Raw genomic sequence first — 21,027 nt, 5'->3', positions numbered from 1 at the left:
AATGATTGATGGCTTAAATAGGGCAGACACAAAGACTGGAATTTTACAGTCTGTTATGAGATACTATTGAAATATTTTGCTAAGTAGCTTCAGAGGTTTGTTGTGGGTCACATTTCTGCTACCAAGATGCACGCGAACCTAATGAAATTGCTGATCAGAATCTATTTGTTCTTAACAAAGCCTGGGTATGGGTCTTGTATTCTCCTTTCCTCTGAATGAGTGAGTGTGAAATATTGTCATCCTGAGGTGCAGGTGTGTGCTTTTTATATTTCTAAGGCTTTGCACACAGTGCTGTGGCTTTCTTCTGTATGACTGAGGAGCTACCTGTGCGGTACTGCACCCACCTTCTCCTATCTCTTGTCTACTAGGTGTGTGCAGCTTTGGTTTGATGCCTTGTTTTGTCCCCCTTTCCCTGCTTGTAAAAAAAAAAAAAATGTTTTGCCTTCTTTTGTTTTGCAAGGAAAGAACAGTAAAGATTCTGTGTACCACCCTCCTGTGTCCTCCAGAGAGGAAAAATGGCTGGTCTGAAGTTACATGGACTTTGAAATGACCTTAATTGATTTTTAGGATGTTTAGGTGACTAGTTAAAAGAAGAAATTACATGCTTGATTGGAAGGGGAAAACAAATCTTTCCGAATCTCTCTTGAGGGTGGAATGGGTAGAGATTTTATTTCCTTCACTGGAAATACAAGAGAAGGCTGAAGTAAACTTTCTTACTGGAAGACTAGTACTGAGTGTAGCTGTACTAAACTTCATTGCACTTGCTGGTACTAAATTTACAAAGAGAAGCAGAGATTGTTATTCATCCTTGAATGTTTTACTCTGATTTCAGAGAAAATGATACAAACATGTGAGGTAGTTTATATTCTTAGTGGGAAATAGGCAAGTGTTGACATATGACAGGAACAGCAGCTGGAGGACTTGTATATTAGAACTAGCTATATCGGGATTTGATTCTTAGTGTTGCTAACTTAAATGACACTTATAAAATGTGAAGTGCCAACCTGCTGAGGTTTACAGTATCTTGTTCTGCAGTTCCATAAAGTTGACAAGCTGTTTACTAAGGCAGCATTGCCTGCTTTGCCAAAGAACTGATTAATTTCTAGATAACAGTGCTCAAGTGGTGAATCTGGATGTGTTAATGGCCACCCAACATCTGAATTTAACAGCAAGAGAATTATTACCAACTACTGAGTAAACTCTTTAAGATCAGTGATATATACCACTGATCATTTATCTGAATGGGTTATATATTTTAATTATATGTTTCTAAGCTCTTTAACAGTCTTGTTCTTTGTATTCTGTGCATGCAAATTGATTTGTAAAGAGAGAATTGCCATTAGCTGGCAGGTACAATTCCTTGGCAAACTACAGTAGAGATTGCAGTACTCTAGCTGCTTAAGAATATAATCAAAGAATACTTACGAAATTTTTCTAATATAATAATTCTTAATTGTCTTTAAAAAACTTAATAATACTCTCCTTTTCAATTAAGAACATACTTTAAGCTTGGATTTAAGCAGTGTTCTCAATAGCTGCAAACCAGTGAACAACAGTGAGCAGATTACTTGATAGTCACTTGCTCTGTGGCATAGTTAGATCTTTAAATAGCCTAAGAAATAAAATAAAAATAACAAAAAAACCAACCCCATACCCAAACAAACAAACATCCCCTAAAAGAATATTGTTATCTTCAGCTGATAACCGTCACTGATGTCCTGTAGAAATGCCATTAAAACTTCTTAATTGTATGGACATCTAGTAACTTTCCTGTACTTTGTTTAGGGGGTGTTTTCCAAGAGGGGAAGTGCTGGCTTAATTGATTAGCTGCAGACTTGAACAGTTCTAACATTACTGTAGGATGAGTCCTTATTAGGAACTGACAAAATGGGATTTTATAAACACACTGAGTTTTGGAATCTACATCCTATTGTCTTTCAGCAAAGACTAGACTCTCTGAGAATGTAACGATCTTTCTAAATACTCAGAATTCAGTTTGGACTGGGGGGAACAAATAGGAATTGTTTTTTCAGAAATTGTTATGCATTGCCAGTGGCACTAGGTTTGACTTCATGATTTGAATGTATACTTAGAAGCTAGTCTTGTGGAAATAGTGTATAGATCCAGTTGTCATTATGTGGGAGCTAGTGAATCCTTGAGGAAATACTTTGTTAGAAGTATGTTTTGCATCTTAAAATATCCAAAAGTGAAGGAAAACGTAATCCAGGAGAATTTTGGTATCCTTGATGAAGTGTATTTAGAGATGTTGAATTACTTCATCTGTATGGCCTTAATCTGAAGTTTCCTATATTGCTGCTTAGTCTATTGTTACCCAAGAGTTACCCAAGAGATTCTTAAATTCCAAATCAGTGTCATGAAATGAAATGTGTTCCTCCAAGATCTCTTAGTGTGTGTATCTCTTTAATTTCTTTTTTGTGGTAATAATGCTCATGCAAAAGCTTGTTCCCAGGGAGGAAAAAGCTGTTGTACTAACTGGTTTTTGGTAACAAACTGAGGCTGCTGAATGTTTTCTTTGAACGGAGGACAACCTGTGGTTTTTCCTCCAAGTAGCTCTGCATTGCTGTCTGTGCAACTAGAAATGACATGCTTTCAGTTTTTATTTGCTGTATAACAATGAGATAGAAAAGTTCACATTGCTAAAGAGTTTTTTGTGTTACGGTAGTGTTCTTCCTTTATACAGGTTGTTAAATAGTTTGGGGAAATTTTTTTTGTTTTTTTTTTGGGGGGGGAGGGAGGTATTCCTTCATGCATGTGGAGAGGGTTTTTTTGTTTGGGTTTTTTTTTTGTTATTTGCTTGTTTGTTTGTTGATTTTTTTTTTTTTTTTTTTTTTTTTTTTTTACTTTGACATAATATTTGGCAGGATGGAGTTTTCAAGATGAATCTTTCTCCTGATGGAGCTCTTCTGGCAGCTATTCATTTCTCAGGAAAACTGACAATCTGGTCTGTTCCATCTCTCAGACAACAAGGAGAATGGGACCAAACTGATCAGGTAAGAAGGATGTAGATACTTAGAAACATGCATTATATGGCATAATCCTCTGGAGATGTGTTTTCCTAGAATGTGAAAGTAGTTCAGATAACTGTGCTTTAGCTGCTGGCTATCTTTCCCGTCAACTCCATATTTTTCAAGAGCCCTACATTTTCTTTTAAAATAATCTTTCTATATTTTAACCATAAGGCTTAAACTTGAAAAAGTAAGAAAAAGAACCAGTTTTTCACGAGGCATTTTGGTGCCAAGTGGGTAACAGTTATACTGAAATGCTGTTTTAAAATATAAGTGGAGGCCAACACAGGTAACTTTGCTTGAATGGTTCAAACCAAATTCTGCTGGATATCTAATGTGTTCATCTATTCCTCCATTAAAATTTACCTTGCCTTCTGCCAGATAATGCTCCAGAACAGTTTGTTCATCAGATTGGTATTAGTAACTCACATGCTTTCTACAGAAATTATTTGCAAAACTAAGTAGGGGAACTTAAGATAGGAATTGCCCAGACACTGGCAAACTTTTACATGACTAGTGTGAATTTAAACATTGGGAATTGAAAACTAACTAGTTTTCAAAGAAATTTCCAGATAACTAATACACTCTCTGGGTAAAAATAACTTTATATTCTAATAAGGAAAATATATCTGCATTTTTGAAAAGTGACAAAGCTGAAATGATGTACAAAGGTATGTGAAGTATTCTGGGTTTACTCCTATTAATTCATTGGCTAATAGATTTAGAAAGGCTTTTCACTTGAAGCACTGTGTGTTATGTTCTAAACCTACAAGACATGAACCGACATCAAGTCCAAACAGGGTAACCTGTCAAACAGGATCTTTGTTCACTAGACATATATGGCAGAAATTACTACTAATATTTACTATACAGTATTGATCTCAAGATGGTTTTGTTGTACAGAAGTGTGCTTCTTCTTAGAAAATGATAATAGAATGAAACATTTGCTACTTAATGTAAACAGGTGTGCTTTAGTGCATATACTGATCAATAAATCCACATTATATTAGCATTAAACATTTGCAGTTCCTGAACTACTTAATAATTTCCATCTGCAGGGTAAAGCTTTGGACAGTGTACTTACTCCTTTAGAAATTCCAATACAAAAATATTTCTTCTATTTTTGTAGATGTTTTAAATTCTTAAGATTTATGCAATCATATGAAACAATGGACAGCTTTTTCCCATGCTATTGGATTTCTCTGCTCTCTGCACATGGTGCAGTGGGTACTATAAGGTCTGCAACAAAACACTTTCTTGACATTGCGTGTAGGCACAGGCTCCTATAATGAGGAAGAGGACAAAATGAAGGAAGATGTCCTTTGGTATCATGATGACTATGAGGTTAAATGAACATTTTCAAGAAAAATGGCAAAAAAGATAGGCTAAAAACTTTGACTATAGGGAATTTCAAGTCAATGAATACTTCTAGAGATCATGTGGTGTGTTGCCATCCTAAACACTACTGGTGTGCTGTTATCTTTTGAATCTGACTGCAAGAGCGGGACTACTGACTTGGAAACATGGCTGTGGTGTTGTGTAGCTTAAGTTTTGGTTCTTAGAGGTAAGCAGTCAGATCTGGTTAGACTGTATTGACTGTGAAACTATTCTGGGTCTTGCTGGGTTGGAGTTAATTTTCTTCATTGCAGCCTGTATGGTGCTGGGTTTTGGATTTATGACCAAAACAGTTTTGATAACGTATCAGTGTTTTAGCTATTGCTCAACAGTGCTTGCACAGCTTCAAGGCCTTCTCTTTTGTCACTGTTGTCCCCCAGTGAGTACTCTGGGGGTGTGCAACAACCTGGGAAGGTACACAGCCTGAACAGCTGACCTTGACTGACGGAAGGGATATTCCATGCCATATAATGTCATGATCAGAAATAAAAACAGAGCAGAGGGAGGTTTTGGTGGGTACATATGGCTCTGAGACTGGGTGGGCATTGGACTGCTTTTGGTGTCACTTGTTTTTATTTTAATTTTTTTCTGGCTTGCTTTTGCTAATGAAACTGTCTTGACCCATGACTGTTTTTGCTTTTGCTCTCCCTATGTTGTCCCACTGGGCAGAAGAGTGAGTGAGCGGCTGTGCAGTGCTTAGCTGGCATCAGCCCACCACAGAAATGTAATTCTAAGCTTATTTAGGGAAAGTGCTTTTAAAAAAACAAAACCTAACCAACCAAAGATTCTGCTCCGGTGCTGGCAAAAGTGCTGTACTGTGTGTATGTATGCATATCTGTCTATCTGTATGTATTCTTAACGTACACTTCAGATTGTTGTGAGAATACAGGTTTTGCCTAAGGGTGCTTACAGTGCTTTTTTTTTGTTTGTTTGTTTATTTTAATGATAATATGTATTCTGAAGCAGTTTTCAGGACACTATCATTTAGTGAGGGTGACATAAAACAGTACTTATCTATTTGACTGTTTGTAGAATGATTTTTATAGGTGAGACTGGTGTCCAAGTATAACGGATATTTTCATGATGTGCGTGTTTCCTATTGTCACCCACACATATTTGATAGAATAACTTAAAAGTGGCTTCATGTTTAGTTTTAATTAGTAGACCTTTCTCTTTCTACTAAAAAATTAAATCGGCAAATGACCTTCCGCTTGACCCAAGCCTGCTTCAGTTGTCAGCTGTATAATGTACCTGTATTTCCATTGCATTGCACTTAGGGGCAGGATTACTGTCATCTGTATTTGTGTAGTTCCCGTGTTTCTGATATTACTAAAAGTTTTAAAAAGGCAACACAGCAACAGCTTGCTAATTCTAAATGTTGCAGCGCATCATTAAGTAATGTTGCTTCTTTTCCTGCACTAGTCAAAGGGGCTTTATAGTTACGAAGATAACCAGAGTGAACACTTACAGCACTGTACTAGGCTGGTACTCAGGAATGTTTACACAGCCCAAACAGAAGGACTTGGAGATACTTCTATATGCTTGTAGTCTTATGTATAGACATGAAAAATAAATGCTTGGTAGGCTTCTGATTGCTGGAGAGCCTTTATTTCAGAAATCTTTAGGGTGTGATTGCTGTTTAATGCTGACTAGGCCAGGTCTGATGGTACTCTTGTTTTATAATATGGAGTTTTAGGAATGTGGAAGTCTGTTTTGCTATGACTTTTTTTAATTTAACTGTCTGGAGAAAAGTACAATGTCACTATAGCAGCTGTACATTTTATGTTGAAGAAAAGTTTGAATTTATGGGGAGCATTTTCATTGAAAAGTTAGTTGGTCAGCAATACAGTAAGTAAACTTCGTAACACACATGGTCTCTTTTACTTGCATGTAATTCTTTTTTGTCTGTGTTGTGGTTTTTTTTGGTGGTGGTTTTTTGTTTGTTTGTTTGTTTTTTTGTATAGCCAGGTTATGACGAGCTCAACCCAGACTGGAAACTCTCTACTGAAAAAAGAAAGAAAATAAAAGGTATGTGGTACCGTTAGATCATTATTTTATACCATTGTGTAATTAAAAATATTTACACAAATATACAAAGGCCTGAAATGACTTAATTAAATCTCAATTAGAATAGCTGCCAAAATTGTATGTATAATTTGAATTTGTAGCATGGCATAGATAAATGAGTGTCACAATAGGTATTATTTAAAATCCTCTCCTAGGAATACTTTTGCAGCCATAACCATAAATAAAGATGATATTCCAGTTAGTACAGGACTTCATTTATTATTAATCATGCGATTATGACTCTCTAGAATGCTGAAATTTCAGCAGATGTCTCTGCTTGTATCAGAAGCCACTACATCATAATATTGGAGGTAATGCATTATTAGAGTCAACAGTCTAAAACCTAAACTGTCCTTTACCTTTCTTCCTATGAATGTCTAATAAATCTTGAACGCTAATGTAATGTAAAGGTATACATTTAAAATTCTAAAGGAAAAGGCCTTTGTGTCCTCCAGCTGCATTTGCCTCATGTCAGTCTCTGTTCTTTTCCCAAAATTCAGGCCACCACATGCAGGCATTAATCACCTGGTTATTGCATGGCTCTTGGAAGAGTGCAGAGATCAATAGCTATTCCATGATCCATTCATTACTGCTTGTATGCATCTATATTATTAAAAGATCTCTGTTTCTTTGTGCTGTTTTTCTTGGTGATTCTGTCTTTGGGTTAATTCAGTTGACCTTTGTGGGTAGGCTGCTGACTAAGCACTGAAGTGGCAGAAAGGTGCTAAGCTGATCTGTTTCTCAGTGCTGTTTGGGGAAAGATCTGTTTTCATCAGAGATGTGGGAAATGACACTGTAGTGAACAAATTGAGTTAACTTTCTGGTGAATGTTTTCTCCCAACATCCAGTTACCATAATCAAGACAGTCTTAGAAATGACACAGCTTCCATCATCAGTCGTGGCAATTTTTATTTGTTTTGTTGGTTTAGTCTTCTTAACCTCATCTTGTAGGTTGTTTCAGAGGTCTTGTTGATAGTTGTCACTTGTCCTCAAAAGCAGCGTAACTTTTTCTGATTTTCATCAATACTATATCTTTATTGCCAGGGGGACTTGGTCAAGGATGGCCTGGGAAGTATTGAAGTAGATCTTTATCAAATACCTAAAATTTATTGTATTTTGTGCAAGTAAATCTGTTTACTGTGAATTCTTTCTCCAAATAATATTAAAAAATAATTGCATCCACAATGAAGTGATTTTTTTCCCCTCCTCAACAGGTTTCTTTAATGCAAAACTGATTTAGTAAAACATAATTCATCTAAAATGCAAACTTGGTGAACCAAGGATGCATAAACAATAATCAATGTCTGTTAAATTAGGCCATCAGGTGAAATCTCTTAGTAATTGAAGTCACTTCTGTTCTTATCTGATGTTTAAAGTTATTTGTTTATTTGTTTTAGACAAAGAATCCTATTACCCACTGATAGATATAAATTGGTGGGCAGATAATTCTGTCATCCTGGCTCGCTGCTCTGGTGCGTTGACTGTGTCATCGGTCAAGACATTGAGAAACTTGCTGGGAAAGTCATGTGAATGGTTTGAGAGTTCTCCTCAGGTCACTTCAGCTCATGATGGAGGATTTCTAAGCCTGGAGGTGGGGAATGTGCACAAGCAGATTCCTTTTTTTGGAATGCAGTAGAACGATCTGCTTTTGTGTATGTAGTTCTAAGGGTGTTGTGTGTGTGGTGTGGTTAAAAAATGAAGTTGTTATTACTAACAGAATAAACGATTCTGTTTCCTTATCTCCAGATAGGTATTGCAGTGAAATTCTGAACTTGGTGCAACTTAACTGTCTTAATAAAGATTTGATTGTCAAATAACTTCTGGAGGGTAGAAGTAAAACTCGTAGAAAGCTGAGTCTGAGAGGAATCTTGTTGCAGGAAACAGTGTTGACAGTTTTCACTGCTTTGTATGCTAGTGTTTTTGAAGAATACTGCAAGCCTCCCTCTCCCATTTTGAAACAAATGCCTCTTACAAAGGGAGTATATTTAAAAGAAATGAGGAACACATTTAAATTAAGGCAAAGCTGCCACATAAGAGGTATTTTTTGTTCATCTTTAGTAGGATTCCAGGAAGGGGTAGAACATAATGAAGCTAACCAGGAATTTTCTTTGAAACTAAGAAAATCACTCTATCTGAAGGCTTACACTGAAATAGGCCTTAAACGTCTTAAAAGTTTAGTATTTATCAGAGTATCTCAATATGTATCAAAGCTTGCATGTATGTTTTTGGAAAGGTTTATACTGGAAATAGGAGACAGCCAGTACAGCCTAAGGATGTGGTCTGAGATTATATTTGCATTCAACAGAAAACCTTGCATTGAATAGCTACAAGTTGTATAGCTATGAGTACGCTGCAGTAAGCTATGTAACAGTGTATGAAGAAGTCCCCATGGTTCTGCCTGTCTGGGGTGGTGCAGGACACTTAGCATAATAGCAGGTTACTATTAAGAAGCCTTCAACTCTTGCTTCAGAAGGTAAGAGATGAAGCCTCAGATCCAGGAGACGCACAGAGTTTGTGGAGTGTGTTAAGCAAGCTGAGAAATAAAGGGTTAAAAGGAGAAGAGGAGGGAGGATGTTGATTCTGAAATTTGGAGGACTGGGTGTGAAGATATACTCAATTCTCACCAAATAGTTGAGGTTTACTAGGTGGACATTTCATATTCGTATTTTCTGTGCAGTGTGAGATAAAACTTGTTCCAAAAAGATTACGCTTGGAGAGCAGGCCTGGTGATGAAGATGAGGGAGAAGATGAATCTGACTCAGATGACGAAACTTCTGCTAAGGACAGATACTTCAGTTACCTAAAGCAAGGCCTGTACTTTGTGACAGAAATGGAACGATTTGCTCCTCCACGGAAACGTCCACGTACTATTACAAAGAATTTCCGCCTTGTCAGTTTGAGATCCACGACTCCAGAGGAACTGTACCAGAGAAAAGTAAGCGTAGAAGGAAGGGTCCTATCTCTTAATCAGCTTTATTTAGAAAGATTTCCACCCCACCCACCCCTTTCAATTCTTGCTATGTTAACAGGAGTATTTTGGACGCATATTGCTAAGTCTCTTGCATATTGACGGTATAATGTGTTACCTAATTGAAGGGATCATTGTTTAAAACCAGCAATACAGTAATTCAAATGAGATGATGTTTGCAGGTCACTGAGGAGACACTGTATCATCTTGGCCAGACTTGGAAGTGTACTCGTGTGAATGTTTACAAATAATGACAAACCTGGCAAATAGATTGAATGAAATTAGTTCAGCTTGTTACTGGCTGAGGAATGGGTTAACTGGTACTGTGATGTGAATGTAGTTTGCTTGCATGTTTTTTCAGGCATACATACAAATCAGGCCTGTGACTCTTGTACTGAATAGATACTTAATTTTTAGGACTACTCTAGAGAGCACTTTGTCTAGGCCATTTCGATTGTTCTGATGGTAGACCAGCTCACTTCATAGCTGTTAGTTTCCACAGAGTGTTGATGTCATACTAGCTACCTAAATAACTTCTTTCTTTTTCTTGAGGCAAAATCTCTGATTTTCTAGAGGTGTCCATCAGATCTGAGTTTTACTCGTCTGTATCTTGAGCCATTCTCTTTCCTACCTGCTTAAGCATACTCACAGTAATTATTCCTCTACCTGTTTCAGCACACAGAATTAATATTTGATTGCTTAATATGGAAATTGGATGACTTTCATTTGCATGTGTTTGCTTTTTAGATTGATAATGAGGAATACGGGGAAGCTTTGTCTTTGGCTCAAGCATATGGCCTTGATTCTGATCTTGTGTATCAAAGACAGTGGAGGAAGTCAGCTGTTAACGTTGCTTCAATTCAGGACTATCTGGTGGGTTTGTTTTTTGTGACTTCTAGGCTTTCTTACTGGAATGTCTGCATTATCTTTACAGAAATTGAATTCTCAAGTGTGTTCTAATTTATGCAACATAAATTGGTGGCAATGTGGAGAGCTGTCTTGCAAATTTAATTTCATGTTATGTGGAAGAGAGTGGTCTTGTTAATTTAACTGAAGGCCTGATCTAGAGACTTTGGACATAACTGGAAATCTTTCCTTTGGAGTATCTTCTAATTTTCATTAACAGCAGCATGCTTTTTCTAGTATAATCTCTCCCCTACATGCAGCAGTAGATTGTTGCCTGGCAAATGAATAGTAATAAATATAAACATAAAACACCTAAATGACTTCTAAATATTTTAGAAAATGAAATGGAAAGGTGAAGTTGGTATCAGTAGCTATATAGCAAAATCTGAATAAGAAAATTTACAGTGAACTGCTACCTGTAACTGAAGCTTTCAGTAGAATCGAATGTGGGTTTTTTTGGCTTGAAAGAAAGACTTTAAACTCAGTGAAGTGTTGTCAAAACTGTACAACCTAATGGTGCTTCTAATGGTGCTATAAGGTAAAGTCTTCAAGAGCAATATAATCTAATTTTTGTTTTTTCAAGTCAAGCGTTGATTTAATGTCAAAATAAGATTTTTACAAATAGCCGTTCTCCATGTGCAATGTAATCTCAACTGAAGATAAGCTGAGAAGACCAATAATACTCCGTGACTGTGGTGGGGTTTTTTTCTGTCACAGAATCCTATCGGCATGTGAAGAGGTTGGAATTAAAAATGACTGTAGTGCTATTGGGGAATACACTTGGTTTATAAAAACTGAATTTTAGCCCCAAAACATCAGTTTTTATTTGGTTTAAGGGGAAGGGATACTATTGAAGGAATAAAAATAATAACTTCTATTCCAGTTGTTGTGAAAGTTCTGCTAAATCATTTGGCATTTCTGTGCCCTTTTCTGCCACATATACTCTGAGGGAATTATGTTTCCTGCGTTCTCACCTCTTTTGCTCGTTTGCATTGTCAGTCATCAGATTAACTTGGCATTCTCTTAAGTGGAAGAAACGCTCTAGAAGATTTTAACATTTCCAATGTCATTGCTTTGGAGGATTGAAACATATAATATTGTGTCTATGCTCTTTTCTTGGACAGAGCAAAATCAAGAAGCGCACGTGGGTTCTTCATGAGTGTTTGGAAAGAGTTCCAGAGAATGTGGATGCTGCTAAGAAGCTGCTTCAGTATGGCTTGAAAGGCACAGACTTGGAGGCTCTTGTGGCCATAGGAAAAGGAGAAGATGGTGGCAGGTTTGGGAAGAGTATTTTTGTTTTGTTTTATTTTTTCTTTTTAAAGAATGGTGTGTGAAGTCTTTTCTGATAATTTGGTAATATTTTTTTTTATATCAACCACTAATGAAAATGTTAAGATGCTTTTGCAGGACCTTAAGAAAAGTAATGTTTTGAATGAAACTAGTTTAAAGATGTCCGTAAGGTACCTGTTCTCATTTTATGTTTGTAAAAGGTTTTGTACTGCATCTTCCCTCTTCTCTGGATGGCCTTTGACATATGAAGTTCTCTATGATGAAGAAAACACACAATCTGTTTGTGTTGCCTCTTCTGGGAGCTGCAGCTATCCCTATAAATGTATTTTGTTGTATGTCTTAATTGTAATGATCTTCTGTTGTTCAAGTGGGGAGGGGAACAAAGCAAAACACGGTGGGTCAGTGGGGAAACACATGCAGAGACAATTCTCTTCAGTATTCATTTGTTGGTGGTAGAAAGAGATGAGGCTGTTCTTTGTGCAGTCAGCTATTAATATTGCATGCTGTAGAGCTGCTGTCAATCCCAGTGCTAGTGGTGGAATTTAGAAATTTATCAACCATCATAGCTGTGTGGTTTGTGGTTTGGTATTTTGGTTTGTTTTAGGGAGGGGATGGAAATAAGAGATGATGGCCTCTTGACTTGTGATGAGTGCCTGCTGCTTTACAACAGCAAAAGTCAGAATTATCTTTTTCTGTAAAAGGTTTGGATTTTGGTTAAGAAATAAATGGAAAGCTGTGTTAATAAGTTTTATAAAAAAATAGTTTATTGTATGTTGTTGTTTTTTTATCAACACTGATGATGATGATGTTGTTTTTGTCTTGCAGATTTATCTTACCAGGGGAGGTGGACATTGACATTCCCTATGAAGACTTTTTGTCACCAGATGAAGAAATGGATGCAAGAAAAGAAAAAGAGGCCAAGAAGCGTCAAGAACTGCTATTATCAGTAAACTTCTCAAGGTAAATGAAACATTAGGCCATGCTTTATTCAGAATTAGAGGTTTATTATAACTACACAGTTGCAAGAATGTAATTACTCTTATGTATGTTATTCCTAATAGGAAAGTGGTTTCAAATTTAATTGGCACTATTATTGTGTCAAAGTTCTTGGTTTACTTAATTTCTTGATATATTCCAGTGCACAAAGTCATTAATTGTTTAATCCTTGCCTTCATATGATGTACAATATCAATTGCAAGCATGAAAATTCCTCTTCTGAACACAGGCTGACATTGGAACAAAAAGAACTCTGCCGTAGCAGGCTGAAGCTGTTAACTTACCTTGATCGCCTTGAAACCTATGAGGTGAGGAAACTTGGCAACTGGCTACAGTTCTTTTGAGTTCTCGTTCCATAGGTATTCCTGTTACTTTTCTATCATATATTGTAGTATTTATGTTTATATTTGTCTTGAAATGCAACAATCTCACTTGGCAGAAGTAAGCTGTTTTCTGTTCAAGCTTAGTGAGATTCTTTTGCTTTACTGTTGCAAATGGCCAGCTTCTAGGGTTGAGAGGTATAGCTGGGCCGAAGCGTGCTTTGAACATGCTGTGTCTGCAGGGAATTAAGTTATGCAAAATGCCATATGGAGTTGTTGCAGGATCACTGTCAGTCTAATCAGTAAGTTCTGTTTGGATTCTGTGATAAATCTTCTTCTTCCATGACCTTACCAAAGTGAAAGTTTTTGCAATGTCAGACTGTATTTTGCTTATTTTGTTAATTTTAATTTTGAAGTTGGCACTAGTCATATAATGACTTTTACCACATCTCTTTGTAACTAATGTTGTCTAAACTCCTGTTAAGATAAAGTGGAGAATTGTCTTAGCTTGTCAATCAAAAATGCATCTGTTTTTTTCATACTGAAACAAATAAAAACCAGCATGCCTTTCCACATATATCTCATACTTACTCATCCTAAGATTAAGTAATGTGTAAGTTTTTTTGATGCTTTTGTAAATCTTGCATAAAACCCATTTTTTTTTAAAGTTGCATGTTTTTTGTGTGTGTTTTTTTTTAAAGGAAATCCTTGGAGGGCCGCATGCAGCTGAACAGCACTATGATAGCGAATTCTTCAAGAAGTTCAGAAATCAGAATATTGTACTTTCAGCAAGAACTTATGCTCGGGTATTAATATTTATTTTGTTAGAACGTAATTATGTTTTGGTATTGCTGTTTGCATTTAAGTGTATTCCCCGCCCCCCACCCCGCTTTGAACTTGGTTAAATCTCAGTGGGAATTTAAGAGGTGGGGGGTATTTTTCTGATAGTAAGTAATAAATGTGATGAGCCTGAGCTAATAATTTTCTTTATTGCTACAGAAAATTTTAAAATTAAATGTTTTTTGCATGACGTAAGTTTACATTTTTTTTGCTCATTTTCAGTTTAAACCAGTCTTAAGCTAGTTCTTCAACATGTTTTATTCTTTAGGAAAGCAATGTCAGAGCCCTGGAAATTCTGTTCACTTTCCATGGATCAGCTTTACTTCCACACAGACAGGCAATTCTGTCCAATTTTCCAGAGACTACTTCACCACATGAATATGCTTTCTTGTTGCCTGAAGCTTGGTAAGGATGCCTCAATGGATATTAACTAAAAAAAAGGAGACTTTTAGGTTAATACATAAATTAGTTTTTATATATGGCAACCGGCTGTTGGTTATTACATGGAATCAAGAGAGCAGCTTTGTCTTTGTGTACTTGACTAGTCTTCATTTTCTGCTTTACTTTATGCCATTCTTGGAAGCTTTTTGGTCTCTTTTGGGTTAATATCAGGAAAGTAAGGACTTTAAATGTTCTTGTCTCCATTATGCTAAAGAGGAAGCATGGCCTCTTCTGACCTACAATGGCCCGGATTTTCAGAGGTCTAAGTACAAATCTGTGATTGATTTGTAATAACAGCCAATGTTAGGAAATTAATAATACAAGTGTTTAGCTCCCTGGAAGCAATTACATTTTCCTGGATTTGTTTTGGTGTGTAATTTAATACTTAAGCAGTCAGTAACTTCAGAATCATTAATCTTCTTGTTACTGATTCTTATGCAGCTTGCTAAGGTCGAATTATGAAAAGCTTTAAATCCAGACTTTCCTATTCATTCATTTCAGCATAAGATTTTAGCTTACTGTCAATTTCATATAAATTTTTGGAAGAGTCTTCCTTGAACATCATACTTATGTTCTGTGTATTAATTAAAATATTTTTTTTCCTTCTAGAATATTTCTTTTAAACACTTTCATTATGAAATTAGTTTTGAAGCATTTTGTTCAGTGCCCATGAAGAACTGGGCACTATTTTACAATAGGACTTTGAAGCCTTACTGCAGGGGGATAGTTTTTGGAATAGATAATAGATAATTTTTTTGTAGTCTTCCAGCATTATAGTTAAGTTTTTCACTTGAAAGTTTTAACAGTCCCATATAGATAATTCTCCATGTAGCAGAGGGGTTTTTCATTCATCAGGTTATTCCCCCGACATTTTTTCTAGCTTATAATGCTTACCACCTTTGTTCTTTCTGAGCAGAAATTAGTCTTTATTTTACAATATCCAGTACTTACCAGTGCCCTTTTTATTGTGTGGATAGTATTAGGAACACATGTAGTTATTTAGTTAGGATGTGAAAACACTTGTTTGAACATTTTATTTAAGGTAACAGTTAGGACCATGAAAAGAAATTATTGCAGTGTTTAGAAAATTAGTAAAACTTATTCACAACTTTCTCTTTTGTTTTGAGAAGATCTATAATGTGAGAGGGTGGGAAGAAGGGTCATCTTAAATGTGGTTATAATTTTGTTGATGTTCATAAACATGGTCGCTTTCTTTCTGAAGGGGATGAGAGCAAATCCTATATACACAAATCCTGCATACTGAATACTGATCTAACCTTTTTCTAAAACTGGTTTCCTGTTACAGGGATTATTCACACAGTATTGCTAAATACACTCCCTAAAACTATTTTACTAATGTAATGATTAAATATGTTTTGATGAAAGTATTAATGAGACTTAATACTTAATAGACTTAAGTTCTTACTTTGTACATTTTCTTAATGATTTTAATTTTTTTTTTTTTAATTGCATGAGCCTTTCCCCCAGTCCAAACAGCTTCAGTTTCTGGCAGTTGTTTTATGTGAATCAAAGAGAATTGAAGGTCTTGGTCTTTTTAAAGTGAGTTTATTGGGCCTTTTAGTGCTAGCGTGTTTTTTTTAAAGTGGGTTATTAGTATGAATAGAATTACTGGCATTCTGTAGATACATAGTTTTTGTGACATCCAGTTTAAATGTGTGCTATCTAGTTTACTTCTCTATAGAACACAGTATGTAGACATAATTTGCATTACATTAACTGATGGACCAAGGTTATGATACAACTTATGAAACTGGTTAATTCCCACATAATATTAAAAAAAGTGCGAGTGCTAACTGTAATTGATAAACTTCTGAACAAAAGGAAGACATTACAAAAATATAAATCCCAATTGGTTAAAAAAAATGTCGGCAACACTACACGTCACTGTTCAGTTTATGCAGCTTGTCATTACAGTGGTCTTGGGATAAGGGGTGAGAATGATCCAGTCTATCCTCATGAACTCTGACTCTAGAAAAATCTTGTAAAGGGTTCTGAGGAAATGACTTAGTCTCGTATTCCTCCTTAAATGTCACACTGTTGCAGTTATGAAATACGGTGTGGATATCAGGAGGATTTCCTATTTTCAGCTGCAAAAAAAGAGCAATCTCTCTTGTGATTTCTTTTAGATCATTGTTTTTCTGAAAATTCAAGGCCGTAATTCTCTGTATGAAGATATTCCAATAGGGTAATTGGTTGCTGTGGTGCATGTGATGAGACCACTAACGTGGACCAACTGCATGATAATGCCCACGTTGAGTGCAGCCTGCCCTGGTAGCCATGCTTAAAGAACACCTTGTTTGTGCCTTGCTGATGCTTTTGCTGCTCAGCCTTCTGCAGGGCAGACATCTTGCTGAGTAGTGTGCAGCTCTGGAGGCAGAAAAGATTTTGGTGGAGGGAAAAAAAACCCAGTAGTGCATCTTCTAGGTTTTCTTATATGGCCCTGTGTATGTGTAGGATGAATACTGTTGGGAACTAACCATCTTGTGTCTGTGTATATGGAGCACTTTAAACACTGACAGGGTTGGTTCCCAGCTGGAGCTCTCTGAGGTGACACCTGTCTTTATGGAAATTCACCACACTGCTCTGTGCTTTCATAGTTTCCCCCATCTGCAGGGGAATCTGGCTGAAGAAGAACTTGAGGCTGTATAGCAGGTGCTGCCTTGTTTGTGCATGGAACAGGCGAGGTGGGACAAATAGCCACCTCTAGCTATTGCCAAGGCAAAAGCATTGAGACACAGTTGCTTGTTGTGCAGCACTACCAATGTGAATGCGCACAGAAGTGCTATATCTGAAGAATTTCATTCCCCTATAATAAAGAGGTTTTGTAAAAGTTGCATTATAAATGCTATTTCCTTTCATCTGGAGCCTTGACTTCAGCTGCAGCTAGTAAATTGTAAGTACCTAGTGAAAGAAAGGCTTATTTTGCTACTGCATTCCATAGGCATAAAGCAGTTGTTTTCTTGTTACCGGCACATGTAATTTACATTAGGATGGCACTTAGAGGCCAGTGTCACAAAAGTTTTAAGGTCTTACCCATCAAGGAAGAGTTGGCATAATAAATGAGGGGAAAAAAAGGTAGAAGAATTTCTCCCTCCCCTCCGCCCGCCATGTTCTGGGCCAAGTTGTTTGGAAATACATATTTTTCCCCCAATAACAGCTTACAGAAAGTCTGAAGCTGTAGATAGCCTTTCATTGCTCATTTTTGGCACAGGTTTTGTAGCTTAGCATCTTTAGGGGTTGCTCTCAGAACTGTTCAGGAGGAGTTAAGTAATATCTGGGCAGACGATTTATGTATACATAAGACTCTTGGAAAGGACTGCAGGTTATATAAGCTCAACTGCTCCTGGAATTGAGAAGAAATACTAAGACGCATTGGTGGCTCTACATGCCTGTCAGCTTCAAATTGGTATTGTGATGGACTGTCAGTAATGTGTTTCTGCAGAATTGCAATTGTAATGTTTTCTTCTCATACTACTACTTGGCTACTTTTATAATGATGGCTTCTAAGTCTCTGCTGTCTTAGTCATTGGGATTCATGCTCCTTCTCAGATCTCCATCAGATGTCTTAACAGATGAAGTCTGTACAACTAGAGTGAAGGTGGTAAAAGTGTAGGTATTAGGAGATGACAGCTCTTTCTTATCTCTATTTCAATAGCTACAGCTAGCATTCATAGTCTATAGGTAAGACTGGTGCCCTGAGTTTTTTTTAAAGGTGATCTCAGAGGAAAATAACGCTGAACCACCATTATAAATATAACTAGTGCTTTTTTTTTTCCCTTTTAATTTTCTTATCCTTTTTACTACATTTAACTGCTATATTGCAACATTACCGCTCACATTTTAAACTCACAGAAGTTGGGAAATTCATATGTATGGTTCCCTCAACAGCCATAAGTCTGCTATATTGCACATTACTCTAGTAGTAAAAGTCTTTCCTCTTACAATAGCAACTTCTTATATGTTTCTACTTTTTCACTCCCTAACTTTCTCAAATACTGATTTTCAGTTGTAGCTTAAAGTGAATTTTCACTGGAGAGTTGTGGATGAACTCCATTTGCCTAATGAACTAGGGTGGGAGTAGAAGTATCTTCTAAAAACTTAGTGAAGTTTGTAAAACCTGAAAATTTCCACATAATTGGCTCTCACCTATGAATAGGTAAATACTACACAATTAAACTAAGAGATTCATAAGCAGTTAACTTTGCCTTTCCATAATGATATCTTCTCCTGAACTAGGTTTTTAGTTATTGCCTGTGGCACTGCAGTTTCACTAAAGCTCTTAGAGTTCATCTCTTCTTAGTATATATGTATGTGAATTGGTTTGATGACTGAATGTCTGCAGAACTAATATATGGTCCTCACTTTTTCATATTAGTTTTCTCTTCTGAAGCTGAACTGCTTTTGTAGTTCATGTTAAAAGAATTAATCCCGTGGTCAGGGGTTGGTTGTTTTATTTTTTTTTTTTTTGAGTTAGTGTGTGTAGTGCTACAGTGAAACAAGTAAGAAGGGCATAAGTTTTACCTTCACTTCTTTTCTGTTGAGAATTTGAAGCTGTAAGGGAGCCAGGGAGAGCATGAGCTGTAACCAAGGAAGGAGGGAACTTTCACTGGAGCTGCAATGCTGGAGTTGAGCTGTCATTCAGAGGGACCTAGACAGGCTGGATGCATGGGCCAGCAAAAGCCTTGGGGAGTTCAAGGATAAATGCAAAGTCCTGTTCCTGCAACTGAAGAAACTCTTGCAACAATAAAGGATGGAGACCGACTGACTGGGAAGCATTCTGCTGAAAAGGACCTGGATGTCCTGGAGGGCAGAAGCAGGACATCAGCCAACAGGGAAGGGCAGCAGCATGTTGTGCTGCATGAACAGAAGCATAGCCAGGAGACAGAGCAATTGGAGTACCGCACTCATTCAGCTGCAGCTAGAATACTGGACCTCAGTTCAGGAAGGACGTTGGTATACTGGAGCCACGTCACCAGAGGGCCACGAAAGTGATTGGGGACTGGAGCACTTGAAGGCTGAGAGCTCTGTGTGTGTTCAACATGGAGGTTTCAGGCAGGCCAGTAGCAGCCTTCACATAACTTTCTATAGCATATGAGCTAAACTGTGCCTGTACTGTTTATCCACAGAGCATGAACGGGATTTTCTTTTTTTGAGTTGTTCATGCTGACTTGTCCTGTCTTCATCTACCATGTGTGTCTCGCCTGCATAGTCCTGAACTGTACCTTGGCTTGCTGTCCCCAGTCTTCTCATGAAAGTGTATCGCTCCCATTGTCGTATTTGTTTGTCACCTTTTTACAGGGTTTAGAACAAATTTTCTTCTATGAACATCATTATCCTTTATAAATGAACAGTTGTGAAGGAGTATTTTCAGTATGTGTTGGCAGACAGCTTTGATCTTACTCAGAGTTTAACTGTGTCTTTGAAATAGCCCATTTTGATTTTGTGAAAGCTCTTGCTGCCTCACAACTTTAATTGTATCATCAAGAAAAAATCCACAGCAAGCTTCTAAATGGCAGTTATGTAGTGTTGGTTGATTTTTCTGATGTTTAGATTATTCAGTCTAGGGTTTTTTTAGGGGAAAAATGTTCCTCTTTCCCCAAATTCTGTTAAAGGTTTACTACATCATTAAAACATAGCTTGATTTGTTTATGTAAGATCAGATGTAACTTTTTTCCTCTGGTGGCAGAGTTGCTTCAAAAGACCTGTCATTAAGTGCACAGCAGTTGTGAAGGGTGATTAGCTGTGGTAGCCACAAGCAGGATGCCTTTTCTGTGTAACAGTTTTCTCAAAGTGTGTGGTGTTTTTGTCAGACTGGTTTAGGCACCAGCTGTACTTCTGTCTTGATGAATTTGTCACGTGACCTGTGGATATTACTAGAAAATTAAGAGCTTCTCTTTCTGCCTACCACTACTGTATTGTGTAGTATATTGGATAATTGGAAACATAAAAAATATATGTAATCAGTTATATAGTTGCATTTACTAATTCATTGCTAAACTACATGTTTTCATGCAATACAAAAAATGCAGTACATGTCATAGCTTTGCAAGAGTACATATCCGGGATGCATTTCTTACTCTGTAACTGAAGATGAAATACAGTAATTGTGATGTAATAAAACTGTTTCAGAGCCATAAGAATTCCAAAGCAACAGAAACTGGCTTTGGTTTCCTAGTTGCTGTCTGAGAAGATACAGACTGTGGACAAAAGAGTTTCTGGACTAAATTAAAAAACATTTTTAAAAACTTCCCTTACATATCCTGCATTTATACAACTATATATATTAAATATAGCCTACTTTTAATACCTCCATAACTATTTGTAGTGGGATTATGAAAGTGCTAATCTGAATGTGAAGTCTAAAATAACTTACAATGTACCTACAGTAAAATAGGGAAATCATAAATTCTGTTAAGTGGACAAGAGTCAGCAGTAGGAAAAGAATATTTGATGGTTCAGGATTTTATATCCCTCTTATCGCAAAACATAAATTTGAGATAATTTAAAAAAATGTAATAAAATTGGAGTCAAGCACATTCTTCAAAAACATTTTGAGTGAAAACCATTTGATGGAACTCTACCTTATTTTTATCCTACAATATCTTTCATATATAGCTTTCTAGCCTCTAACAGATCAATACTAATTGTCTTAACTTAAATGTTATGTTCAGAACTATTCCAATATGTAACACAAGCTTTCAAATGCAGAATTAGTGTTTATAATATTATTTTTCAGACAGTAAGACATGATTTAAAA

General features: G+C 36.6%; 1 protein-coding gene across 1 annotated transcript in view; it reads left to right on the top strand.

Moving 5' to 3' along the window:
• NBAS (NBAS subunit of NRZ tethering complex) overlaps positions 1-21,027 on the top strand; it is a 183,678-nt gene that overhangs the window by 20,999 nt on the left and 141,652 nt on the right. The window contains exons 12-21 of the mRNA XM_055713511.1: positions 2,883-3,011; positions 6,386-6,449; positions 7,886-8,079; positions 9,166-9,423; positions 10,204-10,329; positions 11,487-11,638; positions 12,478-12,612; positions 12,878-12,956; positions 13,670-13,774; positions 14,077-14,213. Coding sequence (XP_055569486.1) covers positions 2,883-3,011; positions 6,386-6,449; positions 7,886-8,079; positions 9,166-9,423; positions 10,204-10,329; positions 11,487-11,638; positions 12,478-12,612; positions 12,878-12,956; positions 13,670-13,774; positions 14,077-14,213 — 1,379 coding nt within the window. The remainder of the gene's footprint in view (positions 1-2,882; positions 3,012-6,385; positions 6,450-7,885; positions 8,080-9,165; positions 9,424-10,203; positions 10,330-11,486; positions 11,639-12,477; positions 12,613-12,877; positions 12,957-13,669; positions 13,775-14,076; positions 14,214-21,027) is intronic.

The sequence above is a fragment of the Falco cherrug genome, chromosome 6 (assembly GCF_023634085.1).
Source record: "Falco cherrug isolate bFalChe1 chromosome 6, bFalChe1.pri, whole genome shotgun sequence".
Taxonomy (NCBI): Eukaryota; Metazoa; Chordata; class Aves; order Falconiformes; family Falconidae; genus Falco; species Falco cherrug.
The sequence above is the reverse complement of the archived record's forward strand: the minus strand, read 5'-3'. Positions and strand labels throughout refer to the sequence as shown.